Below are 27,308 nucleotides of genomic sequence, written 5' to 3'. Positions count from 1 at the left end.
AAAATGAATCATCCCATTTAAAAACTCAAAAAATCTAACTTATTCAACAAATACATATTAAGTTCCTACTATATTCCAGGCCCATGAATTACTTGTTTTTGTAGCCTTACCATCCAGTGTTGTATCAAGCACACATCAGACTCAAAATAATTTTTTTCAATATTGAATGAATATACTAATTAACTATAGAATTTAGAATACTGTTATTTTTTTAAGAAGGATATCAAAGAACATTCTGCTCAAATGTCATCTAAATAAACCACAGAAGTTGCCAAAGTTATTAACGGTACCTGGCACTTTCTGATCTTCTCTATTTAAATGACAATAACAACCAGAAGGATATTAAAGAATCTTACCATTACATCAATTCATGGGCGTGTTAGAACTCTTACTTTTTCCAAGGGGAGGAAAAAGAGGAAATTAAGTAGATCCTTAAGAAAAACATTTTCATGCCAATTACGTACATCAACCAGCCACACTGCATCTGACTATATTAAAGTATCAATAATTCTGCCTAATTCAAAGGCTCTGTGGCTTTATGAGTTCTACTAATCACAATCCTGCTCCATCTTCAAGCTGACTGCTTTCATTTTGCCACTACATATTGCAGTGATGGCATCTCTGCTCCGTGAGCACCACCACTTGTCGGTAGGGGACTCTGGAAGAACATTTCCTGGTAATACCCCAGGCCATCTGCCACAGAAGACCACAGATTATGCTGTGATGCTCCTTCAGGAAGTTTTGATGCCAAAACACTGGCAAAAGACTTGAGGCCGATGTAACAGAAGAGTAAATGTATGGGATAACAGACTAATGCACCCCTCTAAAAGGGGTGGGGAGCACAAAGGGGGCAGTCAGTGGGGTACTGTACTCCACCCTGTTCCACTGAGCATTAGGGCTCTCTGGAAGTGCCTGACAGACAAATCAAATTCCTGATGGACAGGCTAGCAAAGGCAAACTGTTTCATCTTAAGTGTTCACACTTATGGACTGCCAGTGGCTTCATGAGGGAGGGGAAGAGTGGATAACCAACCCTGGTCTAGGCAAAGGCAATGAGAGACTGAACTAGGGGAGCATAAGTGTACATATAAAGGAGAGCGATTATAGCAGGATAATCGAGGGGGCTGACGAGTTTAACTTGATAAAGAAAAACTTGGAAAGGTAAATACGATGGATATCATCTTTTATCATACCAGATCCATTTCTACTCTTTTCCACCAGGCTCTCTGCCTTGGGAGGCTGACCTGTGTGGTCTACAATAGGCTCACGTGCTCTCCAGATTCCAGAAGCCTTCAGCCTGGGCAGGCCATGGGGGGAAGAGAGAGATCAGAGCATTGATTCCCAAAGCTATATCCCTTTGAGGTTGCCTCAGACTGGCTAAACCCCTCAATCCAAACTCATGGGGCCTTTCAGGAAAGCTCTCTCTACCATTTTGTCTTCCCCAGGTTCCAGCAACCACTCCTTTTCCACATTCTTTGAGTGAGGGATAGTAACAGTCCCACTGCTACCAGACACTACACTCTCCTTTGCCGTTTCCCTAAACCTGATCTCACCTTTGCAAATGATGCTTTCATTAAACCCCTCAGACTATCCTAATTTGAGGGTATAATTTGCTTCCTGCTGGGACTCTGACTGATACACCAAGTATGATTTTAAGATTTTGATCTTGGGTGTCTGTGAAGAGAGGTGATATTATTAGCTGAGGTAAGGAGTACCAGAAGATAAGGACGTTCCACTGTGGAAAGACAACCCCACGTTTTGAATTTGCTACACGGCGATTGTGGATCATCCACAGAGAGAGGTTGGCAGCAGCTGCAAAAGCAGACCTGGCATAAAGATGGAGAAGATAATGAACTTTTGGGAACCTGTAAGTCCTGATCATTGCTATAAGCACAAGTTGAATACAGAGAACTTATTTTAGGAGATGGAATGAGAAAACTCTCTTTAAAATTATAGAATACTAGAGTTTAAAGGATGTTAACTGTCATCTATTAATTTCTTTAAGTCTCTCCCTTTACGCGTGTGGACTAAAGTCCACATTTAGCTATCAAAGGGTGCACAGTTAATGGCAGTGCTGGCACTAGCATCTACTGCTTCTGGGTTCCTACATCTGTGCTCTTTCCATAAATTGCAGCATTTATCTCTACTTGACTGGTTTCCACTAGTCAACAAATATTGAGTACTAGCCTGCATCCAACCTGGTGCTAATTGATGTGAGGAGTAAAATAAAAGTATAACAGTTTCCCAGCAGTTTACAGTCTTCATCGACTAACAACTCATGCAAAAGTTTGGAAATGAGAGTGCAAGATAGCAATGACTGTGAAGTTAAAGGAGAATCGGACATTTTGTACGGCAAGGACACTGCCATCCAGTATTAGCATTTTGCAATTTTAGAGGTTTCACGTGAACTGTTGGTGTGAGCGAGGAAGCAGTAACAGTTAGGCTTGATTACTGTCACAGTAGTCAAGGACTATCTAACTTACCATGTTTAAGCATATGTTTTAATTGTAGAATATAGTATACAAGTATAAGAATCTATAAACCTATGTGCTCCTACCTATAGAAACCATCCTTTTAAATGACAGTTTAAATGAAAACATGTTTTGGCAAATGAGAGGAAAAAAAATGCTCTTATTATCCATGTGTGTATGTTATGAATTTATGTATGTATTATTATTTAGCTATAAACGTGAAGTAAGTAGGGGAGATGACAAAGTGAAAGCCTACACACTTAAACATCACTCCTTAGAAATCACATATATTTTCTCCTGCCTGTTTATTTTATAATTTGGTGTAAACAATTGTAAACAATGCGAGAACCTTCTCAATAGGAATTGTAATTAGAATGCTATCATTATTCTATTTTCACATATTCAACATTTTTCAACATTTCTCAATTGCATTTATCAATGTCTGAGAAATTACCTGTTTGGGCTCTTATAAGGGGCAATTTCTTTTAGTCTAAAGAGCTATTATCAATTTGGGAATTACTGCTGGGAAAAAAAGGTGATGTCTATTAAAATTCATCACTATTGGGCTTCCCTGGTGGCGCAGTGGTTGAGGGTCCGCCTGCCGATGCAGGGGACACGGGTTCGTGCCCCGGTCCGGGAAGATCTCACATGCCGCGGAGCAGCTGGGCCTGTGAGCCATGGCTGCTGAGCCTACACGTCCGGAGCCTGTGCTCCGCAATGGGAGAGGCCACAGCAGTGAGAGGCCCGCGTACCGGGGGGGAAAAAAAATTCATCACTATTCATTTTAAGGTTGAAATTATTTTGCCAACTATGATTTACAAGTGCTTCACAAATTTTCTACTTTTCTACCTACTACTATGCCTAAATAATATCAGACTTTGGCAAATGAAAGATATAAAAAGGGTGATAATTCCCAAAGTGTGAGCCAAAAAAAAACCCACAAAAAACAATGCCCCATGAATTAATAATTAAGAAGGAAAAACCTCAATAGAGAAGAAGAAATCACCCTCAAAGACCTCTACCCAGGAATCTGTTCTACACGTAATATACCACTGAAGAGGTGGATCAAGTAAGCACATTTCCCAGTGCGTGAACTGGTGTCACAAGCTCAAATGTCTTCAGGGATAGGCACTTAATCTGAATGTGTGAAGCAGCCAAGTCTTAGACAACAGAGAGTCGTGAGGACAGTAACTACCTGCAAAGGACAGGTTCCACCTAAGCCTCCAAGTGTGTATGTGTGTGCATGTGTGTGTTTACAAACTGTGAAGTAAACAAAGAATGTCTGGGGGCTGAATTCTGCCTGTGGACCACCAGTTTGTGATGTCCATTTAAGGCAGACAAAGTTGAACGCTTCTTCCTACATTTCACTTTGAGGAAATGTTTCATTCTTTGGGCCAGCTAGCTCGGGACATTTCATTACAGCTGTGGTCTGAATGTTGCGACCCTCCAAAATCCATATGTTGAAATTCTAACCCACAAGAAGATGATATTAGGAGGTGGGGCCTTAGGAAGAACATGAGGATGGAGCCTTCAGGAATGGCATTAGCATTCCTATAAAGGACACTCTGCAGAGCTCCCCAGCCCTTCTACCTCCTGAGGGCACAGTGAAAAGGTGCTGGCTAGGAACCAGCAAGAGGGCTCTCACCCAACCATGCTGGCACTGATCTTGGACCTCCTGGCCTCCAGAGCTGTGAGAAACAAATTTCTGTAGTTTATAAGCCTTCCAGTCTGGTATTCTGTTATAGCCACCGAAACAGATTGAGACAATCATCAAACCTTCCCTTTATTTTCCATTTTAAAAGAAATATCAGAGAGTCAAAAAATTTCCTAGCTGAAAGTGAACGTATTAATTGTCAGTTTCACTTCCCAGGAATTAAGAAAAGGAACTTTATCGACTGCATCTCATGTCTTCCAAAGTTCTCCTGCTCCTTCTACAAGAACACAGGAGGAGAGATTCATGAGATTTCAGCTGTGGAGAGCAGCTCATTGATAAAAATGAGGTATAATCAACAATACTAAGAAGTATTGACACCCTAAACAGTGAGAACTGAACTGTAAAGCAAAGGATTAGTTTTGTTCTGCAGGTAAAAACACAAAATGCCATTAACTAAATGTTGGTCTTGTAGTCTCTCAAGGAACCACATTTTTGACTTTGAGCTCACCTAAGCATATTAATGGGAGACAGGATGCCTGCACAACTCAGCTCAATTATCTGTGTTTCCACAGTAGGGCGTTTGTCACTATGGGAAGGGAAGGTTGGCTCAGATGACACTCATATCTTACACCAGTACTAGTGTAGCACGGCTCAAGTTTACTCCTACAGTCCATGATTCAACTACTCAATTACTCTCATGTGCAGCTGATGAACAAAGAGTTCTATGTCAAAATTCCTGATTAATATGAAAAGAGTTTTGGCTTAGGTACTCAAACACACTATGGATTTAGAAGGTCTTTTCTTAACTTGTGCATTTTTGTATAGAATACAGCCCACTTTTTTCTTTCAGTACATTTGGAATTACAACAGTCAGAATTTAGGGTAGAATTACGTGAGCAAAATCCTTGGATGGTTTTTCAAAGCTAGACTACAATTATATTAAGAATATGTATGCACATAGACACAGACTGGAAAGCAATTTTTTAAATGCACAAATTTATATTGGAAAGGTTGAATTACAGGTGCCTTTTTCATTTTGTAAAGCTGTATTATTGTTAATACAGTGGGAATTCAATGAAAATTACTTAAAGCTCAGGTACTTACCGTGGTTGGAAAATAACGACTAGTTTTGAATTTTTTCAGAGCCATAGAAGAGGTGTAGGTGCCCAAGAAAAGGATGAAAGACATGAGAGTGATATCAGGAACAAAACCACAGTTGTTGCCCATGAGCTTTCCTCCATATTTCAAACACTCCTTCGTCGTCAGAAATGCCCAGTCAAAGGTAGCATTATGGTGCTGAAGAAGAAAAACAGGAAAATTTTTCTGGGGAACACTGTGCCACAACAAAAGCAGCTTTTGATACTTGATGGGCTATATACGGAATTATGCTAAGAGTCTCTGTAAAACAGCCTGAGGGTAAACCATTGGAAGGTGACACCTGAGGAGGTGTTAATGGAATAACAGGTAAGGGGGGCCAGGAGGCTATCAATTATTGAAAATACAATGAGAATGATGCAATCCGTTAGCTGGTTTGTGCTACAACCCTACAATCAACCATCTGTTCAACAGAAACAAACCACAAAGTCTTTCTTTCCTGTGAACCTTCCTGAGAGTAAACCAAGACACAATAATATCTTAAGTCTCCAAACGTGAGACTCTCTGAAACACCTTTGTTGTTCAAAAAGTGATGACTTCTGATGGGGCTTCCCTGGAGGTCCAGTGGTTGAGACTCCACGCTCCCAGTGCAGAGGGCACGGGTTCAACCCCTGGTTGGGGAACTAGGATCCCGCAGGCTGCACTAAGCAGCCAAAAAAAAAAAGTACTGATTTCTGTAGTGCACAGACTCTTGTGCTTCAAGCTGATGGCCATAGAGTTAATGCTCTCAAGGTTACATTTGGTTAACTAATTTACCCAGAGCTTTCACAAATGAGCTATTTCTTTTCTAAATAACTATAGAGATTGGTGACTTCAGGAACTAAACTATAAAAATGTTGGAGATCTCTGCTTTTTTCAATTGCATAACCTAATAAAATACAGCTTTTCTTGTTGACTCCAGGTCAGTGTCAAGAGAATCCATTATTGGAGAGTGCTGTGATGGGCTGTGGAGTTGGGTATGGGATCTCTAGCCCTGTGTTACATGGCCTCAAGCTCACAGGTCAATTTTCAAATTTTCTTCTGGCTCGTGAACTGCTGTCATGTTGTCAGTGCTGTATTTCTTGACAGGAGCTCACTCCTGTTTCTGTTTCCAATATGCAAGAGAATCCTTTTGCTAGCGTAGTGGATAAGGCCTGGGCACTCATCCTCCAGCTGCTGAGTTTTAGCTGCTATCAGCTCACAGCTGTCTCCTTCTCTAGAAAACTGCCTTTTGCTGCTTAAGAGCAGCCTCACCTGGAAGGTTATGCCCTCTTGCAGCCAGTTACTCACCAACGCTAATGGGGTGCTACTGTCTGAATATTTGGGCTCCCCTAAAATTCATATGCTGAAACTTTATCCCCTATGTGATGGTATTCGGAGGCAGGGCCTTTGAGAGGTGATTAGGTCAAGAGGGTGGAGTCTTCATGAATGGGATTAGTGCCCTTGCAAAAGAGACCCCAGAGTGTTCCTTGTTCCTTCTGTCACATGAGGACACAATGAGAAGACTGTCTAGAACCAGGAAGCAGACTTTCACCAGACACTGAATCTGCTGGTGCCGTGATGCTGGATTTTCTCTTAGGTGCAGGGCTAATGAGTATGTCATGTGCTAACAGAAGAGTAATTTGAGAATACCTTTCAAAGAAATATAGAAAGAAAAACTTTTCCTGTCCGTTGGAGGCAAGAGTTGTCCCTCTCACCAAATGCATCAATATCCTTTACTATTCATGAATTCTCTTAATATAAGTCATCTAGTCATAAAAGAAGGTCACACACATAAAAGAAGAATCTCTGACCAGAAAGAGTTCATATTTTTATAGAGCTCAAAAGGTAAAGTTCTTACATAAGTCAGGAAAACCCCCCCCAAAACTCTAGATCTTTCCCTGAAATATTAGTTTCAACTTGTAAACAGCTGAATTGCACAATTACTCTTTTGTTAAAGTCTGTTTCTGAGAGGTGATTAATCACATCTCATTTTGTTTTTCAGATTTCTGCATATGAATATTTTTTGCATAATACCTTTGAAGTTTAGAGGTCATAACAGGTAACAGATTTCTTTGGTTTAAAACCAGCAAAAATTTACCATAATTTCACTTTAATTTCAGCACTTTAATATCAGCAGAATCTTTCTTTATAGCTGCAGCTCCCAGAAGAGGTAAGCTGCATTAAAACAACCCCAACAGGCAGTTTTATTGATTTTCTTACAGAGATTCAGGTTGAGGTGAAAACTATACAGATGTGCAGGACAGACATGGTTTCTTGTTTACATCAACTTAAAATGCCAGTAACACAATTTTGTATGCCTCAAATGATTCTTTGTGTCATTGTACAGAAATTTTAGCCTCCAACACCATCTTTCACTAAGGGCTTCAGTATAAAAACTTTAGGCAGCATGTATTTATATCAGTATCTGTATCTTAACACACAGTTTCCCACTCCCATAAAACAAACTAGCTAAAAATAATTCTACTTAAATATCACTGAAAAGACATCTATATTATTTGTGTTATTTCAGTGTTACTATTCTGCATAAGCTGGTATCAATGAATCTTAATTCTGTAAAACTTCAGGCAAAATCCATATCGTAAACTAAACATTAAGACCAAGCATGACTCATTATTAATGATGTATATAAGTAAAGATGAAAAGTAGAGTGTTAGATAATTAGCTTATGATTTAATCATCACATATATCAATTTATATAATTTTTACTATCACATATCTCATTTTGTTATCTATGAAACAGATACTTCTGCGTAGAAATAACATCTTTTGCTTCAGAGGTCAATTTTGCCTTACCTAAGTAAAGGAAACATTAAAAACAACAAAAACTGCGCTGATACAAGTTGCCACTTGCTAGAAGCTAACGGTTTTTAAATTTTTATCATCAGTGAAACATCTTTTTCATTTAAAATTTACCCAGGACCCCAATAATTAAAATGGACAAAACTGAGCTATTCTGCCTTTACACAGTTAGGAGGCCTTGAGTCTCTCTGTCTCTCAACGTCCCTGCCTACCGCAAAGCAGCTCCTGACTCATCTCTCTGGAATCCTAGCTCAGTCTGAGAGGAGTTTGAGATTAACAGATACACCCTACTATATTTAAAATACATAAACAACAAGGACCTACTGTATAGCACAGGGAACTATATTCAGTATCTTGTAATAGCCTATAATGGAAAAGAATAGATTTGTATACATATGTATAACTGAATCACTTTGCTGAACACCTGAAACTAACACAACACTGTAAATTAACTGTACTTCAATTTTAAAAATTGTCATCATCTTCACGGACAGCACTCTTTGCTCCAGGCTGTGCTCTCTTCACACCGAGTTCTCTAACGACAGGTTAGGAGCATGTGACGTGAAGTAAGGATGAGAATGGAGAAAGGTCCAGATAGGTTAACGTAAGGATGAGAATGGAGAAAGGTCCAGATAGGTCAACTTATTCCACTGACTGGGGCGATTATTCAACTAATCATTTTGAGCTCCATTCTGGGCTGGGTGCTGATACAGAGAAGTTCTAAGTGTAGCTTCTGCATTCAATAAACTTAAATCTACTCCATGTTCGTGGACACAAGAAGTTTTCTATGTAGGCAGCCTTAGGTCAGAAGCTTTAAAGCAAAGTAGGTAAACCCTGGAGGGAGGCCAGTGCTGAGCAGAATTATCTATCTACCTATCTGTTTATCTATCTACCCATCTCTTATTAAAAAGTTACCTAAAATTACCATGAGTAGTTTAATCTAGGACTTAGTAAACAACATTTCACTGGCCAAATACAACCCGCTACCTGTTTCTGTAAATAAAGTTTTATTGAAACACAGCCATGCTCATTCATTTACACACTGTTCATGGCTGCTTTTTGCTACAGCTGCAGCACTGAGTAATTTCAGCAGAGACTGACACACAAATCCTAAAATATTTACTATCTGGTTCTTCATAGCAAAAGTGTGCCTACTGTGGTTTACTCTCTTGTCTAGGACTCCTATGTTACTTTACATTATTGTACTAAATAAAAATCTCATGATTTCATCAGAATAGTACATTACACATTTTTGTTTGGCAGCCTTTTATACTTATTATTTCATGAATAGTGTTTGTGATGCTGGTTGATTCACTGTAAATAATTCTGGTTTTGATCATTTGTAATTCAGTCATAGAATAAGCAAAAAGATATAAATGATTCTTCTTTAGTTCATGGAAATACTGAACATGTATCAAAGCAGCCGACTGGGAAAATACCCTCATGGGTTTCAATCTCAACTCTATCACCACTCAGTTGGAACACAGAAAAAAGTAACTTCACTTTCCTGTGCAACTACAAATAGGACTTTTTACTTAAATAGCTGCAAAAGAGTACCATGAAGATCACTGTGCTCCTAACTTTGGAAAATGCTCTAAAGTGAATAGTATCCTTCACGTGAAAACCACTCTGTTTACAGTTCAGTAAGTCATGGTGGAAAATGTACAACCAAATAACACTGGTTCCTGAAAGAAGGCAATACTGTGTTGGACACATCCAGCGTAGATGTCAAGTGACATGAAGAAGAAAGAAATCCCTCAATCTGCTGAAATATGTAAAACATTGTGTGTATGTACATTTATCTGGGAAGAGCGACCAAAGATTTCATTAGAACCTCAAAGGAGGCAGTGATGCAAAGAAGCTTCAGAAGTACTGCCTTCGTGTTGTTATAACTGAGATAATTCTGTCCTCCTAATACGACATTCTCTGTGTATTTCAACCACACTCCAATTTTCATTCACTCTAAGAGCAACTTCCTGCTTTCAGGATTAACAGTGATTTCTTATCTCTCAGCAAATGTTCTCCAATTCAGAGAAAGATTAATCATTTTGTACCTACTTCTTAGTAAACTATTCTACATCTGTACTTACATCCTCAGAGGCATGTTAAACTTAACCATGTTCAAAAACTAACTCCTAATCTTCCTCAAACCTGCTCCCCCTAGGGTCTTGCCCATTTCTGTTAATGGCAACTTTATCCTCCTCAATTCTAAGAACAGAAAACTTGAAGTCATCGTTAATTGTTTTCTTTCTCGCAAGTCACATTATGGTGAAGACTTTATATTAGAATACATCACATCTCACCCATAACTATGGCTAACACTCTTGTTCAAGCGACCATTGTCTCCTCTGAGCTTAATGCAGGAGACTTTTATCTCGCCGCTCTGTCCTTTACTCCTTATAGGTGATTCTCATTTCTCTATGGCTTTGATCTTTATCTCAAAAGTCTATGCACAGGATTTAAGTGATTAAATCAGAACTTTAATAACAAAACAGTTGGGAATATAATCTCAGAAGTCCTCTTTGCCTGTCAGAACTGTCATAGCACATCATCTCTAATTCTCATGATGTTTCTAACCTCCTATTGCAAGCACAGTGTAGCTCCCTTCAATGAGACCATCAGTGTTATAAGGTGCAAATGCTCAGAGAGATGTCCAATGGGTCTGGTGACCTGCATCTAGGAGAGATGTCAAGTTTGGGGACATCGACTAAGGAGTCAGCTGCAAAGAGCTGATCACTGGAGTAATAAAATTTAATAAAACTACAAAGGGAAAGTGTGCTAGAAGAAACGAGTGTAAAACATCTAGGGTACCTGCAATAGAAGTAAAAACACCACAAAAGACTTTGAGAGTGATGGGTAAAAGGAAAAGTACAATCACAGTGTTGAAAATCAAAGGACGAGAAAATAGTAATATGTGGGGGAGGGTTGATAAGGGTCTAATGTTGCAGAAATGATAATGAGGGATGAAGACTGAACAAAATCCATTGATTTATTTTCATTGCTTTTTTTGTGACTAGAATATTTTTGGTAATTTCTTGAGGGGAGTTCAAATAAGGGAAATGAGTTGAGAAATATGTGAGGATGAAAAACTGAAATGGCAATTCCAGACAATTTTTAAGAAATACAGTAACAAAAGGAAAGGCTAGAGCATGCGAGCATTACAGGATCAAGGCAAGTTCTTTAGGGCTGGCGAAGACTTTTGAGATGCTTGTGGTGGATGAGAAAGAACCCAGTTATGGGTATGGAAGGAAAAAGGGGGTGCTGGGAAAAACAAGAATGGAGGAAGGAAGGTGAAAGATTAAGATGCAGAGAGAGAAAGGGAGATTGACAAGGATTTGGCCTCTTTTGACAGGATGGGTAAAAGCCAGAAGTGACAAAAGTATAACGCCTGCAGACCAAAGGGACTGTGTGTCACCAAAAAATAAGAAAGAAGAGCAAAGACAGGGGAAGAATTCAATTTAGGATACAGCAGGTGCCAAAAGAAATGTTTGTTAATTGAATGAATGAAATCACTCATCAAGACACAAATATTTGACATATTTAAGGAAGATATCTATCAGTGTATCTACTCTTTCTATCTGGAGAACAAAACTAAAGTAAAAAAAAAGTTCAATTTAGATCATCAGGTAAAATCCAGTATTCCCAGTTACATATGAGTTTCAAATAAACAGTGAATAATATTTTTAGTATAAGTATGTTCTATGTAATATGTAGGACATACTTACACTAAAAATATTGTTCATTATTTATCTGAAATTCAAATGTAACTGGGACCCTATTTTTTTTTCTAACTCTGGTGATGCTATTTCAGTTAGCTATAGGCTATTTTGAGTAACAAAAGAGAAAGTAGAAAAATGTGGCCAAAAGTAAACAGAAAATGCACTGGGCCCCAATTACATGGCTAACCAAGATAAGCCTTAAGGGAACAATAAAGAAGAATAAAAACAACAACTTTTAAAAGTTTTATTGGAGAAATAAAATATGCCCACTTAAATATTAACTAATAATTCAAGGCATCAAAAGCAAGTGTCTAAATGAATGGTACAGAGATGATTAGATCAGAAGAGGGACTGATTAATTTCACTGAGCACAGGGAAAACAAAAGTTAAACTGCACCTTGAAAAAAGAACTGGTCTTTGTAGAACTCTCATACTCAAAAGGCAGTAGGAAGAAGTGTGGCAGGACAACAAAACTAGAAAGGAATGACAGAGAGAGTAGCAAAAGCCAATGAAGAGGGGAATAAAAGTGACAAACTTTGGGTGTATATTTCTTTCTGCATTGGCAGAAACAAAGAGGTAAAGCATTAGATGGAGAGACACCATGAGCAAAGATGCAGATTCGGGGACATATGATGCTTCATTCACTCATCCAGTAAGTCCTTTAGGCACCACTTATTGAATGCTCACCATGAAGAGGAACTCACAGTGAGTGGACCAGAGCAGAACGTCTGTGTAAATGGGTAGTGAGAAAAAAGGTGCAAAGGAAATGGGACCAAGTTGCTGATGGTCTTAACTGAGGTCAATCTCATGAAAAGAAATTTCCACCTGTTTTTATGGATCTCATTTTCTAGAGGATGACCCTATTTGTATTGAGTGAATATGTTTATAAATCTTAAAAGTAAAATGTATACTGAAGGATTAATTTTAAAATTTAAAACACCATAGTAGTCTCCGCAAAGACAAAAGTGGGGGATATATGAGAGGCAGTGGGAAAAATTTTGACAGTCATTGAAGCTAGGTGATGTGTACACATGAGGATTTATTGTACTATTCTATTTTAGTGCATGTTTAAAATTTTCCATAATATTTTTAAAAGTAGGAACATGTACTCTTTAAGGAGATTTAAGGACAGAATAGTTTTTGCACTTCACTTTCTTAATGAGAGAAAATCACAAGGATGCTATGCACAAGAAGATTAATATGACATTCCATTTCCCATGAAAATGAATGTTAGCTCCTACAATCACCCTGAAGGTACATCAAATCACAGCACTTTTACTTCCATGTCTGACTGCCAAGTGGTGTTTATGAGACTGTAACAGGCCTTAGGCCCATGATTAACAGCATCTCCATGTAGACTATCATGATATGCTTCATTGGGTAATACAATAAGCAAAAAAATTCAAGAATAAAAATTAAAGAGTCTACATTGCTCTCTTTGAGTATCAACTGGTAAAATATAAGTCTTTAAACACACACACACACGTATATTTATATACAAACATATATATAAATGAGGGTAATGCTACAAATAAAAGTCTCAAGGTTAAGTGGTTAATGTACTCATTTAGGACTTTTTCCCTGCAGTGGGTAAGCCAGACTTGCAGTGATCTGCAATCTTACTTTATGGTCTACAGGATGTATGTGAGCTGTGACTGCAGTTATATATACTGTTGTGAAATACCAAAACTAATTGGTTGCTTACTTATGATCAAGATATAGAAAGTTACAGGAGACTGTTAGTTGTCCCAACCTAACAATAAAAGCAAGCAGGATAAGCTATAAAATCATAGTTTAAAAAATTCCACCAGTGAGATGAGGATGCAAAGAAACGTAAATAAACTAAATTCCAAAGTTACAAGACCTTCATAGGAGAGAAGAGATCCATGGCCGCCTCATCCCTGGCGGAGTAGCAGGTGGAAGATAAATGCACTGTAGATGGAGGGATGGAGAAATAAGCCAAATCTTTAATGAATTTTTAATGGTTGCCTATAGTCTGGGGTGACACGTTGGAATTCTATGGAGTCTCAGGTGTCAACAAAGCCTGTGTCCGTCCACCCAGCAAACTTTCTAATGGTCTTTGTCAAATGCACAGATAGTTCAGAAAAGCCTGGAGATTCAACAGAAGAGCTGAGAGAAACCCCTCTTAGACACAGAGTCTCTATCAAATGCAAGAAAGCCACTTTCCTAAGATGGGAAGCAGGGCAGGAGAGCAGAGAGAAACCCCTCTGTGGCATTCAGCTACTTCTGAAAGGGCTAAGGCATCTGCCCTCTGAAGGTGGCGGGGGCGGGGGGCAGAGCAGTTTGGCAAAGAAAGATCTCCCAAGGCTCAAAAAGCTGGGGCATAAAACAGGAAATAGAGCATTTCATAGCACTTTCTGGGATGATGGAAATGTTCTATATCTCGTTTTGTGTGGTGGTTACATGAGGTAAAAACTTGTCAAAACTCATTGCAATGAGCACATAAGAACTGTGTCTTTTACGGTATGACTCAATTTAATAAAAAACGAAAACAAAAAGGAATCTAACATGAAAGACAAATACTAACCGATCCATTCTGTCACATCTTCAGAAGAGAAGCTTCTGACATTAGATTTTGAAATCTGTTCTCTCCCTCTAAGAGCTGGTAAGTGGAAGCCAGCAAATCTCAACACTAATTGCTTAGATACAGTGTGGATAAGCTGTGGCTGGTCTCAAAGATTTACAGAGACCTTTTAAAGAGCTGTGTTTTGCAGGCTGAAGTGAGAAATCAATGGGAAAACTGATGAAGGTGAGAAGATTTAAAGACACAATGATTCCAACAATAAATGCAAATAATGGAAAATCTGGCTTTTATCTTGAAGGGTGGTTATTCTTGAGTTCTAACTTCTGTCTAAATGCTCTCATGCCCCGTTTTTCCTGTTGTTTCCCCCAGAAAACAAACCCATACCACAAGGAAGAAGAAAGCTTGTCTTCACGCTAATGAAGCTGAAAAGAAAAGACCTTCCTTCCTCTGACAGGATGTTCTTAGGGCCTTGTGAGAGGGCGTTTCATGGGTGCCCAGGGGCTGCATGTCACTCTTGCAGCACCTTCTTTCATGATCTAATTATGGCCAAATGAAAAGAAGGAAATAAAGTCCTGCTGACTGTAGGTCTTAGGAAAGGCTCAGGGGAACTGAGCTAGTGTGGCCAGACACACAGAGGACCCAGGTAGGTGGTCAGAAGCAGTGGCTTTCAACTTCTTCTCTCCACCAACCTGAGATTTGGTGCCAAACGGCCCAGTAGAATGATAAGAACACCTAAATAGAATAAAAACAGTACCTAACATTGACTGAGAGACAAGTATGTGCCAGCCACTCTGCGAAGTTTTGCCTATTTATTAATCTGGCTCTTCTAGCATCTTTGAGGGAATACTCTTATCATCACCATTTTACAGATGGGAAGCTGCGAAGGTTCCACAGCCTGTTTTTAAAGTAGTGGGGCACTGCGTTTGCAACCAGTCTGACATGAGAACTAAGTATCTGTAAATCCTTCTACAGGACATGCTATTCTGCTCCCCCAAAGAATGGAAATATGCAGATTTTGGAGTTAGAAGGCCCTGAGTCCAAATTCTGGTTTTACTATATACTGGTCATATGGCCTTTGGAAAGTCAGCTAACCTTTATAAGCCTCCGTTTCATCTATAAAATACAGGTAACGTCGTAACTCACAAAGGTATTGCGAGGATTATAAACAATTAATGTAAAGAGCCTGGCCCCTAGTAGGTGCTCAATAGTAGGTGCTATAAGTGATGACAATAAATCGTATTACCTCTCTAACACTCATTTTTGGATCACATATGTGTGTGTGTGTGTGTTTATGAAAAGTATACATAAAGGAATAGATACAGAGAGAAAAGGAGAAATAAAGAACAGAAAAAAAGTGGTCCTTTATAATTACATACACACACATTACATATTTTTCCCTAATTTCTTCTCTCGAGGTGCTGGACATAGCAACTTAACATTTTAATTAAGGTGTGCAACTGATACACACATGAGGGGACTGCTGCCCTGGAGTATAGAGCATTCATAGGAACTAAAAAAGTAAACAATAGTAAACATTCCAATTTGCAAACACTGAAGCATCATGGTGCATTAGCAATAGCACAGGTCGTGGAACCATCCAAACTTCAGTTCAGTCTTTGTTCTACTAACTTATCGCTATGTGACCTAGAGCAAGAAAGGTTATTTACCTTCTGGAGCTTCAGTTGTTCTCACTTATAAAATGGAGATAATTATGCCCAGTAGGTTGTGTTAATGATTACAATACATATTAAGGTTTATAATGATGATAATATGTATAAAACACCTGGTCTCTTGTAGATGCTTTATAAATGGTAGCTAAATTATCATCATTATTGTGCCTTTATGTCCTCTGTCATGGTCGTACCAAATGGTAGCTAAATTATCATCATTATTGTGCCTTTATGTCCTCTGTCATGGTCGTACCAGAAGTCAACCACAACTTCCATTTGTTTTCCATGAATCTTATAGTGACATCTTATTATAATTACATATCAATTACTAGACTCTCTCCAGGACTTGCTCAAAGACAGGGCTTAAAAAATTCATTAATTTTAAAGCTTTCCTTGATTAGTTACAAAAACAGGTTAGCAAACAATCTCTTTTTAAGTCATTGGAAGTATTTTATTAATTTTTATTGCAAATGAACTTACTGTTTTAATTAGTTACATATATATTTTAAATTTTTAATTAGATTTTAATTAAATTCCTTAAAAGTCTAGAAGGAAATATTTTTCTCTGTGTTTTAGTCACATCCTTTTAGGCACTAGGCTGGCTGACTGGCTTGAAGATTGAAAACTGAACTCTCTTCTATATGTGGCCTTTAAAACATATACATACTCTCTTTCATATACACACTCTCTCTCTCTCTCTCTCTCTCTCTCACACACACACACACACACACACACACACGCTCTCAAACATGGAAGAAACAGAGAGGCAAAGTTTGGAGAAAGTCAGAGAAAACAGTAAGGAAAGAAGTCAAGAGAGCCATTGAATATGAAAACAAGAGAGAAACAGGGTCAAGTGAGAGTTGTCCAGGAAAGATACAAAGCATCATCTTTGAAAGGGATGTTGTGGGCACTGATTATATAATATCTGCAGAAGTGTTCTGGTCTCCTGAGAGATGGGCACTCGATCAATACAAAGTATTATGTATGGGTTCTGTCTTTATAACTGAGAGATTGATATTCTTTGGTAAGATTCCATATCCAGTGTAGAAGGAACACAATTACAAGTCTGAAACAGCACTTTCCCCTTTTTCTCTAACACAAAAGTCTTCTTCCAGTGTGCGACCTTCCATGCAAAACAGCTCATTTTTAAAGCTTAGTTCCAGTCCCTTAAAGATCCTTGGTTACAAGCCATGGGAAAGGATATCATGTGACAGAGGCACGGTCCTTTCTAAGTGACACGGGAAGTGTCCTGCTACAGTCACCCTCAGTGAAGGGAACACAGCACCATCTGGTAGTCAGAAGAATTCGTAATCGTACTAGAAACAAAGAGAGGATACTACGCTATCACTTTGCAACTTCGCTCACTTTCCCTTGTGAAAATATTTCAAGGTGACAATTAATGGACATAACAGTCAAATTCCTGAGAAGGTTTGAAAAGTATGTTGCACTTTAAGTGCACTTAAGTTTAAAAGAAAAAAGAAAAGGAAAAAAAGCTGACTAGAGTACAGAAAATGTTTTTCTTGTTCCTCTACCATCACTGACTATTAAATATGTGTTCAGACTAGGCTTGCTGAGTGGTGGGAGACATCATATTATGAATATTATTAGAGTGTACAATATGCAAATGATCTGAAATACTAAGCCACTTACTGCGTCAGTAGAAGAAACAGTTGGCAAATCTTCAGGAGCCAATGTGGTATCATTTGACATGGAGATATTAACTGTAAGCAAAAGACCATTTTTTACTGTAAAAATAAAATTAAAGTGACCTATATGCATATTTAGGAATCTAAACAGGCAGGCTTAGGCATTAATAAAAATGTCTTCAATAACAACATAAAGGCACAATAAGTTTTTCTTTATTATAACTGTATTCTCCTTTCACCTACATAAAACAACCAAAAATTTGGACGTCTTTTGTGCTCTAATCTGATAAGAAACAACGACAAATATTTAAGGAGATGATATTGTACTTTGTTTCAGGTTTAAAAACAAAAACCCAACACTTCTATGTTACTAAAAGGCACTCAATATATTTTGCCTAGTGGAAGAAATGGCTGTTAATAAGTGAGGAAGTTGATCACTGGCTTCACGCACAGTCAAATCTCATGAATTGAAGCTTTACTAATTAAGAATCAGCTGATTTTGGAACTTTGGAACTTTGGAATTCATATGAGAGTATATCTTTGCAAAATGTGTGAAAACAAAAAAGTGCTAAATAATAAATTATATATAATGTATTATTATAATGAGCATGAATATTTAATCTAATTTTTAAATTATTTTCATACAGTTTGGCATCATTTGTAGATTTATGAAGATGTCACTTGCAGAAGAACCTCGTTTATTTATTAAACCAACCCTCCTCTTTGAAATATTTCATTGCTTCCTTTCTACCTATGAGTCTAAAATTAAAACATAGGATTTAAAAAGTATTCTATAATTACAAGATTTTTCTTTATCGGATAAGCTCTTTTCCTATTATTTGAAGCTTTATGTATTAGAAAATAAACTGTTATGCAGAGACTATCCCTCATTTATGGAAATATTATGAAACAACACTTACCCAGTTTTTGTCTTTGAGGCTCACAAAGTTCATTTAACATCCAAATTGCTAATTATTGTTTGGTCCCAGAGTGCCCCCCAACCCAGCCCCCAGACCTCTAGCCTGTCTTCTTAGTTTGCCATGTTTTAGGTCTCACTTATATAAACTTCTAAGAAGAAACAGACAGGTTTATTTGACTGTTTCAATTTAGAATATAAGATCCCTGAGGGAAGAAGAAAAGGGGCATGGCTTGTTCACTGCTTTTTCCCAGAATCTGCCCAGTCTGGCACTTAACTAACAGGAACTCAAAAATATTTGTTAATTATTCAACCTTAAAAAAGAAGGAGGGCTTCCCTGGTGGCACAGTGGTTGAGAGTCCGCCTGCCGATGCAGGGGACACGGGTTCGTGCCCCGGTCCGGGAAGATCCCACATGCTGCGGAGCGGCTGGGCCCGTGAGCCATGGTCACTGAGCCTGCGCGTCTGGAGCCTGTGCTCCGCAACAGGAGAAGCCACAACAGTGAGAGGCCAGCGTACCGCAAAAAAAAAAAAAAAAAAAAAAAGAAGGAAATCCTGCCACTTGCAAAAGCATGGATGAACCTGGAAGACATTATGCTACGTGATATAAGTCAGACATGGAAAGCCAAACACTGCATGGTATCATTTATAGATGGACTCTTAGAAAAAAAAAAAAGTCTGGTGGTTGCCAGGGGTTGGGTGGTGGGGAAAATAGAGAGTCGGTAAAAGGGTACAAATTTTCAGTTGTAAGAGAACTAAGGTCTGAGGATCGAATTATAACATGGTGACTGCAGTTGATAATACTATATCACAGAACTGAAATTTCCTAAGAGAGTAAAACTTAAGTGTTCTCACCAAATAAAACAAAATAAATATGTGAGGTGATGGATATGTTAATTAAATTAGTGGGAATCCCTTCACAATGTATACACATAAGGAGATCATCATGTTGTACGCTTTAAATATAATTTTACTTGTCAATTATACTTCAATAAAGCTGAAAGACAATTGTTTACTGTCAGTAAGAGAAGCTAGGAAAGGGGTCATTCAATGACTACAAATGAATGACAGCAGATAAAGGCAAAAGAATTGAAATAAGGAAAACAAAAGGGGAGAAAATACTTAGCTTCGGTCCTAGTTTTTTGCAATCCATTCTGATCTTTGAAGGCTCTGGAATTGTTAAACTTTTAACCTCTTGCTAGCTGCCGCCAGGGATTCCCTATTTCATCGGTAAAACAAGCACACGTGCAGACTCTATTTTCTCATTCTTTGTGTTTCATTATAGGTCACAGAAAGAATCAAAATAGGATAAAGGATGCTTGGCCCAAAGAGTAAGACAAAACATAAATCCCTGAAGGAAGAAGATGTTAGTAAATTACTAGTAGTAAAACCTAGAATCTTATTACTATTTTGTTCTAAAAAGCTTAAAGTACATTTTCTTACATTATTCCGTTTGTTCATTTTACAACATATAAGAGCACAAAACAGGTATACTGTTTTTTTTTTTTTTTTTTTTTTACCGGTACACGGGCCTCTCACTGTTGTGGCCTCTTCCATTGCGGAGCACAGGCTCTGGAGGCGCAGGCTCAGCGGCCATGGCTCACGGGCCCAGCCGCTTCGCGGCATGTGGGATCTTCCCGAACCAGGGCACGAACCCGTGTCCCCTGCATCGGCAGGCGGACTCTCAACCACTGTGCCACCAGGGAAGCCCCAGGTATACTTTTATACCCGTTTTATGTTGGATGGGACTCTGAGGCAAGATATGCCAGGTTTCTTGCCCAGGATTACAGAGTCAACCAGAAGTAGAGCTGGTACCAAAACCTTGTCCATCATTCTTCCTTTTCCTATCCAATATTTCTATTCATCAAAATCAAGATGATTTATGCAGCCACAGAATTCAAGGTGGGAGATAATGATTCACCAACGTTAGATGATGTGGATCTCTCTACTGTAAATAGAAATGTCTGACCTGTCTAAGCATTTGAAAGAAAACAGCACGTGAGAAATCAAAGGCACTATTTAGAGGGTGTCTGGGAAGCTGCCTTTCCTGAGCTAGATTCTTTGATGCAATTTTATGAGCTTCCTGTCGTAACAGAGTGAAGGTCTTTTTGCAACACACTTTTCTGCCTAGTGTGAAACAAGTAGTGAGGGGGGAGGAGGAAGGTATTCCAGGCTCTTTCCTTGTGAAATGAATGACAGATAATAAAGACCACGAGTTCCAATCTGAACTTTTAGTAACCACTCTCGAGTTCTGGATACATGTCAATTTGCTCATCCAAGTTTCTTTCATCTTTTCAGTATGCCTCTGAGACAAGCTATGCACATTGGCTCTCAAAATCCCAAAAGACCAGTATCAAAACAAAAGTAAGAAGTATATACTTTTCCTACTTATTTTAATAAGTAGCTGCTTCAAGAGAAAGACTTCCAAATAAATATATAAACAAGCACTTCTATAAATAGACATATTGGCAGGATATGGCAGAGCCCATAAATAAGATTAAAAGTAAATTTCTTTAAGCTCATAGAAGAGAGAATGATCAATTCCAATTGGAAACTTGATCTACAAGAGCCCTTGGTCACCACTTGGATCCAGACACATACAATGCAAATATTTTGTCAACCAATTGCAGAATGATCTTGTGTGTAGAATCTGTAATATCCTTAATTAGGATTCTGGAACGGTGAAATGGAAAAGCCAAAACACACTGCACTCTGTGTCTTCACTATTTGCTTAGCACCATGGCTTATGAAGAAAAGAAACATTTTGCTCCAGGAACCTGGTTAATTTAGAATGAGCCAACTGTCACTGGGACAGCCTGTGTCCCATACTTGGTTTCAGGTAATTTACACAGGTTGATCATTTTACATTCCTTGGATTTTCACGTCTTGATCCTCCTTTCTGTGTATCAAATTCTAGCTGATCCTCTGGAATGGAGGAATGAACACAGTACTAGATGTTTAAAAATGTGTCTGTCATACCGATGGTCAACAGGCATGTGAAAAGAGCTCAACATCACTAATTATTAGAGAAATGCAAATCAAAACTACACTGAGGTACCACCTCACACTGGTCAGAATGGCCATCATTAAAAAGTCTACAAGTAACAAATGCTGGAGAGGGTGTGGAGAAAAGGGAACCTTCCTACACTGTTGGTGGGAGTGTAAATTGGTGCAGCCACTATGCAAAACATTTTGGAGGCTCCTCAAATAGCTAAAAATAGAGTTGGCATATGACCCTGCAATCCCACTCCTGGGAAAATATCCGGACAAAACTATAATTCAAAAATATACATGCACCCCAATGTTCATTGCAGCACTATTTACAATAGTCAGGACATGGAAAAACCTAAATGTTCATTGATAGATGAATGGATAAAGAAGATGTGGTACAGGGCTTTCCTGGTGGCATAGTGGTTGAGAGTCCGCCTGCCCATGCAGGGGGCGCGGGTTCGTGCCCCAGTCCGGGAAGATCCCACATGCCGCGGAGTGGCTAGGCCCGTGAGCCATGGCCGCTGAGCCTGTGCGTCCGGAGTCTGTGCTCTGCAGCGGGGGAGGCCACAGCAGTGAGAGGCCCGCGTATGGCAAAAAAAAAAAAGGAGATGTGGTACATATATACAATGGAATACTACTCAGCCATAAAAAAGAATGAAATAATGCCATTTGCTGCAGCAAGAATGGACCTAAAGATTATCATACTAAATGAAGTAAGTCAGAAAGAGAAAAGACAAATACCATATGATATCACTTATATGTGGAATCTAAAATATGACACAAATTAACTTACTTATGAAACAGAAACAGACTCACAGACACAGAGAACAGACTTGTGGTTGAGAAGGGAGAGGGGGAGTGGGGGAGGGAAGGCTCAGGAGTTTGGGATTAGCAGATGCAAACTATTATATAGAGAATGGATAAGCAACAAGGTCCAACTGTATAGCACAGGGAACTATACTCAATATCCATAATGGAAAAGAATATGAAAAAGAATGTATATATATGTATAACAGAACCACTTTGCTGTACAGGAGAAATTAACACAACATTGTAAATCAATTGTCAATAAAATAAATACTAAAAAAAAGAAAAAAATGTGTCTGTGACTTTTCCACCTTAAGCTGGCTTTTAGTCTTTGTGTTTAATGAGAGATCTAGAGAAAGAACAAGCTGCAGGAGCTACGAGGAGAAAAAGGAGGTGATATACACACATCAATGATATAAACTTCCTATGTAGAGCATATCAACTGTACTGTTTAAGGCTGTTCTTCTTTATCCTCTAGTGACCTGGCACCAGGAACTACCCCATGAATCCTCCGCTTTACACGTTAGCAGAAATGGTACCATCAGAAATAGGCACCAAAGCTCACTTGAGGCTAACAGGTCAAGTAGAAGCAACAACCGGCCAACGAGGCAGATTTGCCTGCTCTGAAGCACCATCACCTCACAGTATAGAGAAAGGAGTCCCAGGAGAACTGCGCTGGAATGCTGGCTGCTCCACCTTCTGAAGCACAGTGGCCCCAACTCCCTTGCCACATAAACTTGAGAACATTACCTCACTCCTCTTGACCACAGGTTCCGCAATGGTGAGATTGGATTTGATAGCATCCACCTCATAAGGTTACCGTGCAGATTAAATAAGGCAATATAGGCAAAACTGCTAGCACAGTGCCCAGTACCAGGTAAACTCTAAATAAATATAGCTAAGATTACTATTAGCTTCACCACCCAAAGATACATATATATTATTAAAATATTATATATATTAAAATATAGTTTATTAAAATCCAGTAGTAAACTGTCTGGCATTTGGATGGTGCTTAATAAATGTCAGTCAAATCTGAATTTATACCTTCAACATAGCTTCTTAGGGTGGAACTGATTAACCTGCTCTGAATAAGAAAAAATTTAAGAGTATTCTCCATGATAATAAACCTTTAATGTTTTATTCCATTCTATGTAAGCAACATCTTAAGGCAACTAAGTAACTGGAAAATAAATACAGAATAAAATTTAGAGTGTCTGGCCTGCATGGTCATGTCAGATGTATTTAAGGATTCTGGATAACTTGAGCACACGAGTGTCTCTTGATAAAGTCAAATATTTATGCTTTAAGTTTCCAGATCAATAAAAGGACAAAAATGGCTTTTGTAGGGATGACAAAGTGAAGGAGGAAAACTTTGGAAGAAGTAGCTCTTGGGAAATTACCTGCCACGATCTCAGCCTTAAGTCTTAAAACAAGCAAAATTAATAGGAAGATTTTACTCACTATTTCTTGTTATTATCCTTTTTGTTTTCCTAAGTATGTTTATCAAAACTTCATGCTTGAGATTTCCACTGTCATTAGACAAGTTCAAGGTAAGATGTTCTTTAATCCGTGAACACTCTATTCACATGCTCACCTATGATGCTGCACTGGAGCTGAGCTACTATCTGGTAATAAGCTGGATATATTTAGCCACTACTTTCACAAAAACTTCTCTTCTATACCCACCCATCATTACACTTAGGATGTGCACAGACATTATTCTCGGGGACATTTTCCAAATCTGGGTTTTATTCAAACCCAAAACTAGAGAATTACCCAGGTCTGGTAATTATCCAGATACACTGCTTCTCCTTTTCTGATTCCTGCAAGCTTTATACAGAAACTGCTAAAACATAGGTTAGGTCAATAAAAGGAAACTAAAATGATGGGTCTTTCAAATATCCATGGTTATCCCAAAAGACCATGTTACCATGAATGATAAAATGTCAGCTGCGCTGGTAAAGTATCTTGGCAAATGCAAGCCTAAGCAGTGCTACAGCAGAAGGCCTTGCACCTCCTGTTCAACCCTCGGTCTATGACTTAAACCCACTGTATAAGCAAAAGAGGGAATGACAAAATAAAAATAAAACTGCATAGAATATGATGCAGGTCATGGAAGATGAATTAGGGTTATCTTTTATGTCCTAATTTTCTTTTAATGGGCTAATTATGAAGCACATATTGAGTATAATATGGGACCACAGGAGACACGATCCAGCAGTTCTTTTTAATGGTTATGACATACTGGTGCACAGAATTTATTAAGATAATAGAAAAATTATATACAAAAAAAGGTAACGAAATTCCACTCTAGTGATGATAATTTTAAAGCATTTGGAAGCCTCCTCATGCTGTAAAATATAACCAAGGTGTGGAAATGGAAGCCATGCTTACTTCCAATCACTTGACTTGGTCTGACAGTTTCATGCCAGGAAAAAGGCCATGTTTTACTTAGAGATACTACAGACAGTGATGCACTCGGTGCCTGAGAAAGGCTTTATTCTTCTTAATCATTCATCCATTACTAAGCATGTTCTCCCTGGAACAGTCAACACTGAATCGATAAGATATACCCCTGCTGTTAAGAGTATAGTGTCTATCCCCTTGAGGCAATTTTCCTTGCTTTTCTAATGTGTTTATCATATTTAGCAAGCCTTTTTCCCCTCCAGATACAAAACCAACACCTGGTCAGAAAATTTATTTTGACCCTTTCCAAAATATTAACAATGCCCTTGAGTGTATAGTCACTGCAACCCTGACATATTAGGCAAATGAACAAAGGTACTAGGGTAGAAATTTACTTATAAAGTCTAGGTCAAATGAATTTCTGACCTTATTCATTCAAAAAATAATTAACACTAATTAAAAAGCAACTCACTTTATAAAAAGCAGTGTGTATATATGTGTGTACGTGTGTGTACATGCATGTGTAAGTGTGTGGTGTGTGTTCTGCTTCATTGCAAGTAGCACAATTCTTAAAAAGCAATGAACTGCACCCTCAAATTTTTGTTGATAGCAGAAGGGGAAGAAGAAAAGGCAGGAGAAGGAAGAGAAGGAGAGGGGGAAAGAGAAGGAGGAAAGTCTACGTCCTGTTCCCTATTTACAGAATTCTAGCATTAATGTTTTTTTTTTCTGCGGTACGCGGGTATCTCACTGCTGCGGCCTCTCCCATTGCAGAGCACAGGCTCCGGACATGCAGGCTCAGCGGCCATGGCTCACGGGCCCAGCCACTCCGCGGCATGTGGGATCTTCCCGGACCGGGGCACGAACCCATGTCCCCTGCATCAGCAGGCGGACTCTCAACCACTGCGCCACCAGGGAAGCCCGCATTAATGTTTTTGAATGAATTACGTAGATAGACTCTTCTTAGAAGAACTAGGTATCTCACCTCTGGGACTTTAAAGCCTTTTTCTACATGACTGTGTACAGTGTACAACACTTTTGTAGTCTTGAGATTCAGGGGTATAGTATTAAATGATCTAACTATGATACACTGAACTCCTTAACATTTTCCCTTTAAATACCACTTCAATGTTTCATATTTATCTACAACAGTACCTTAGTTTTTGTTTGTTTGTTGGTAAGCTTACAGTGAAGCCTAGTCAATATCTTTTCCTAGGAAAATTTAAAATTTAAATTGAATTTTAAAATGGAAATTTAAATTTAACTTCCGTTTCTAGGGAAGTTAAACGTGTGAACCCCTTTAAAAGAATACAACTAAAAGATTTAACTGCTGGGGCATCTTTTGTGGGACAGTGAGAAATGAGAGAAGCAACAAATTTTTACTATTAGGTGCCAAACAATTTTACATATCCTATTTCATTTAATCCTTAGAGTAACCTCTAAGAGTAGGTACAATTACTAACCAAGCTCACAGATTATAAAACAATGACATTACGAAATCAGCCTGGCCCAAGGTCACACTGCTAACTAGAGCTAAAATTCAAACTCAGTTTCCTTTACTCCAAAGAATTTATGGTTTATATTTTATCACACTAACAGTTTTCTAAGTTGGGATGCTGGTGATGAATGAAATATTGTGAATTGTCCTTCAACTGGATATTGTTCAGTTTTCATTCTGGGCTTTTGAACTGAATCATCTTCTTTCCTATATACCCTCTGCTATGTAACCATCAAGGCATAGTGGGAAATAGAACATCTATTACCTCTATTAATACATTAATTAATAACTATCCTATTTCCAGGAAAAGAGAATGCTAGCACAAAAACCAGGTGCTAATAAAAACCTGACTGATATGTCAAATTTCATGGCTAACTTTCCTAGCAATTGCAACTGAGCTTCCTTAGTTCTTCAATAAATGAGAACCTGGGTGTATGATGGGTTACTGAGCAGCAGATGGGGGCAGGAGGAAGGGACGAAAAGGTGCATTAAGAAAAGGAAACTCAGGAGATGATGAAGTTTTATGAAAGCAAGTAAGAACAAGAAAGATCAGGAAGGGGGGAAGAAGAGTTGTCTTCACAAAGCACCAAAAAAGCCACAATATTATTGTGGCCATGGATATAGTTTTCTTAGAGATTAAGTGACCCCTATTTCCTTTCCTGTAAAATCATTCCTCAGTTTGCAGGACCACGACTCCATCTGCGCAGTTGCTGGTTCATCCTTACATACTGTCCCAGTGTTGAAAAACAAGTCATCCGCCAGTTTAAATATTATTGGCTCATTGATTGAATTCTTTTACTAGGAGTGCATGTTGCGATGAAAGACCAGTCTTTTATTGTTTTTAGAACACTTACTCTAGCTGTATATACAACTGTATTATTCTCTCACTATTGGTTTTCAGTTTGTTGTCATGAAGAACTAAATTTATGGTGGGTCTATGCAGTCTTCTATCAAAAAGTATTAAGGTTATGGGAGAAATACATGATCTTTCATCTTAAAAAGGGTTTTGTAAAATATGAGATTGTCCTGAAAATGCAAATAACCATTTGCC

At 38.5% G+C, this 27,308-nt stretch overlaps 1 protein-coding gene across 8 annotated transcripts in view; it reads right to left on the bottom strand.

The window, feature by feature from the left end:
* Nucleotides 1–27,308, bottom strand: part of SLC4A4 (solute carrier family 4 member 4) — a 354,361-nt gene that overhangs the window by 49,944 nt on the left and 277,109 nt on the right. For all 8 annotated transcript variants that reach the window (XM_060299449.1, XM_060299452.1, XM_060299447.1 and 5 more), the window contains 2 exons: nt 17,645–17,715; nt 5,229–5,420 (listed from right to left, as the gene is read on the bottom strand). In XM_060299449.1, coding sequence (XP_060155432.1) covers nt 5,229–5,420; nt 17,645–17,715 — 263 coding nt within the window. The remainder of the gene's footprint in view (nt 1–5,228; nt 5,421–17,644; nt 17,716–27,308) is intronic.

The sequence above is a fragment of the Globicephala melas genome, chromosome 5 (assembly GCF_963455315.2).
Source record: "Globicephala melas chromosome 5, mGloMel1.2, whole genome shotgun sequence".
In the NCBI taxonomy this organism is placed as follows: domain Eukaryota; kingdom Metazoa; phylum Chordata; class Mammalia; order Artiodactyla; family Delphinidae; genus Globicephala; species Globicephala melas.
Note: the sequence above shows the minus strand (reverse complement) of the source record. Positions and strands in the feature narration are given on the sequence as shown.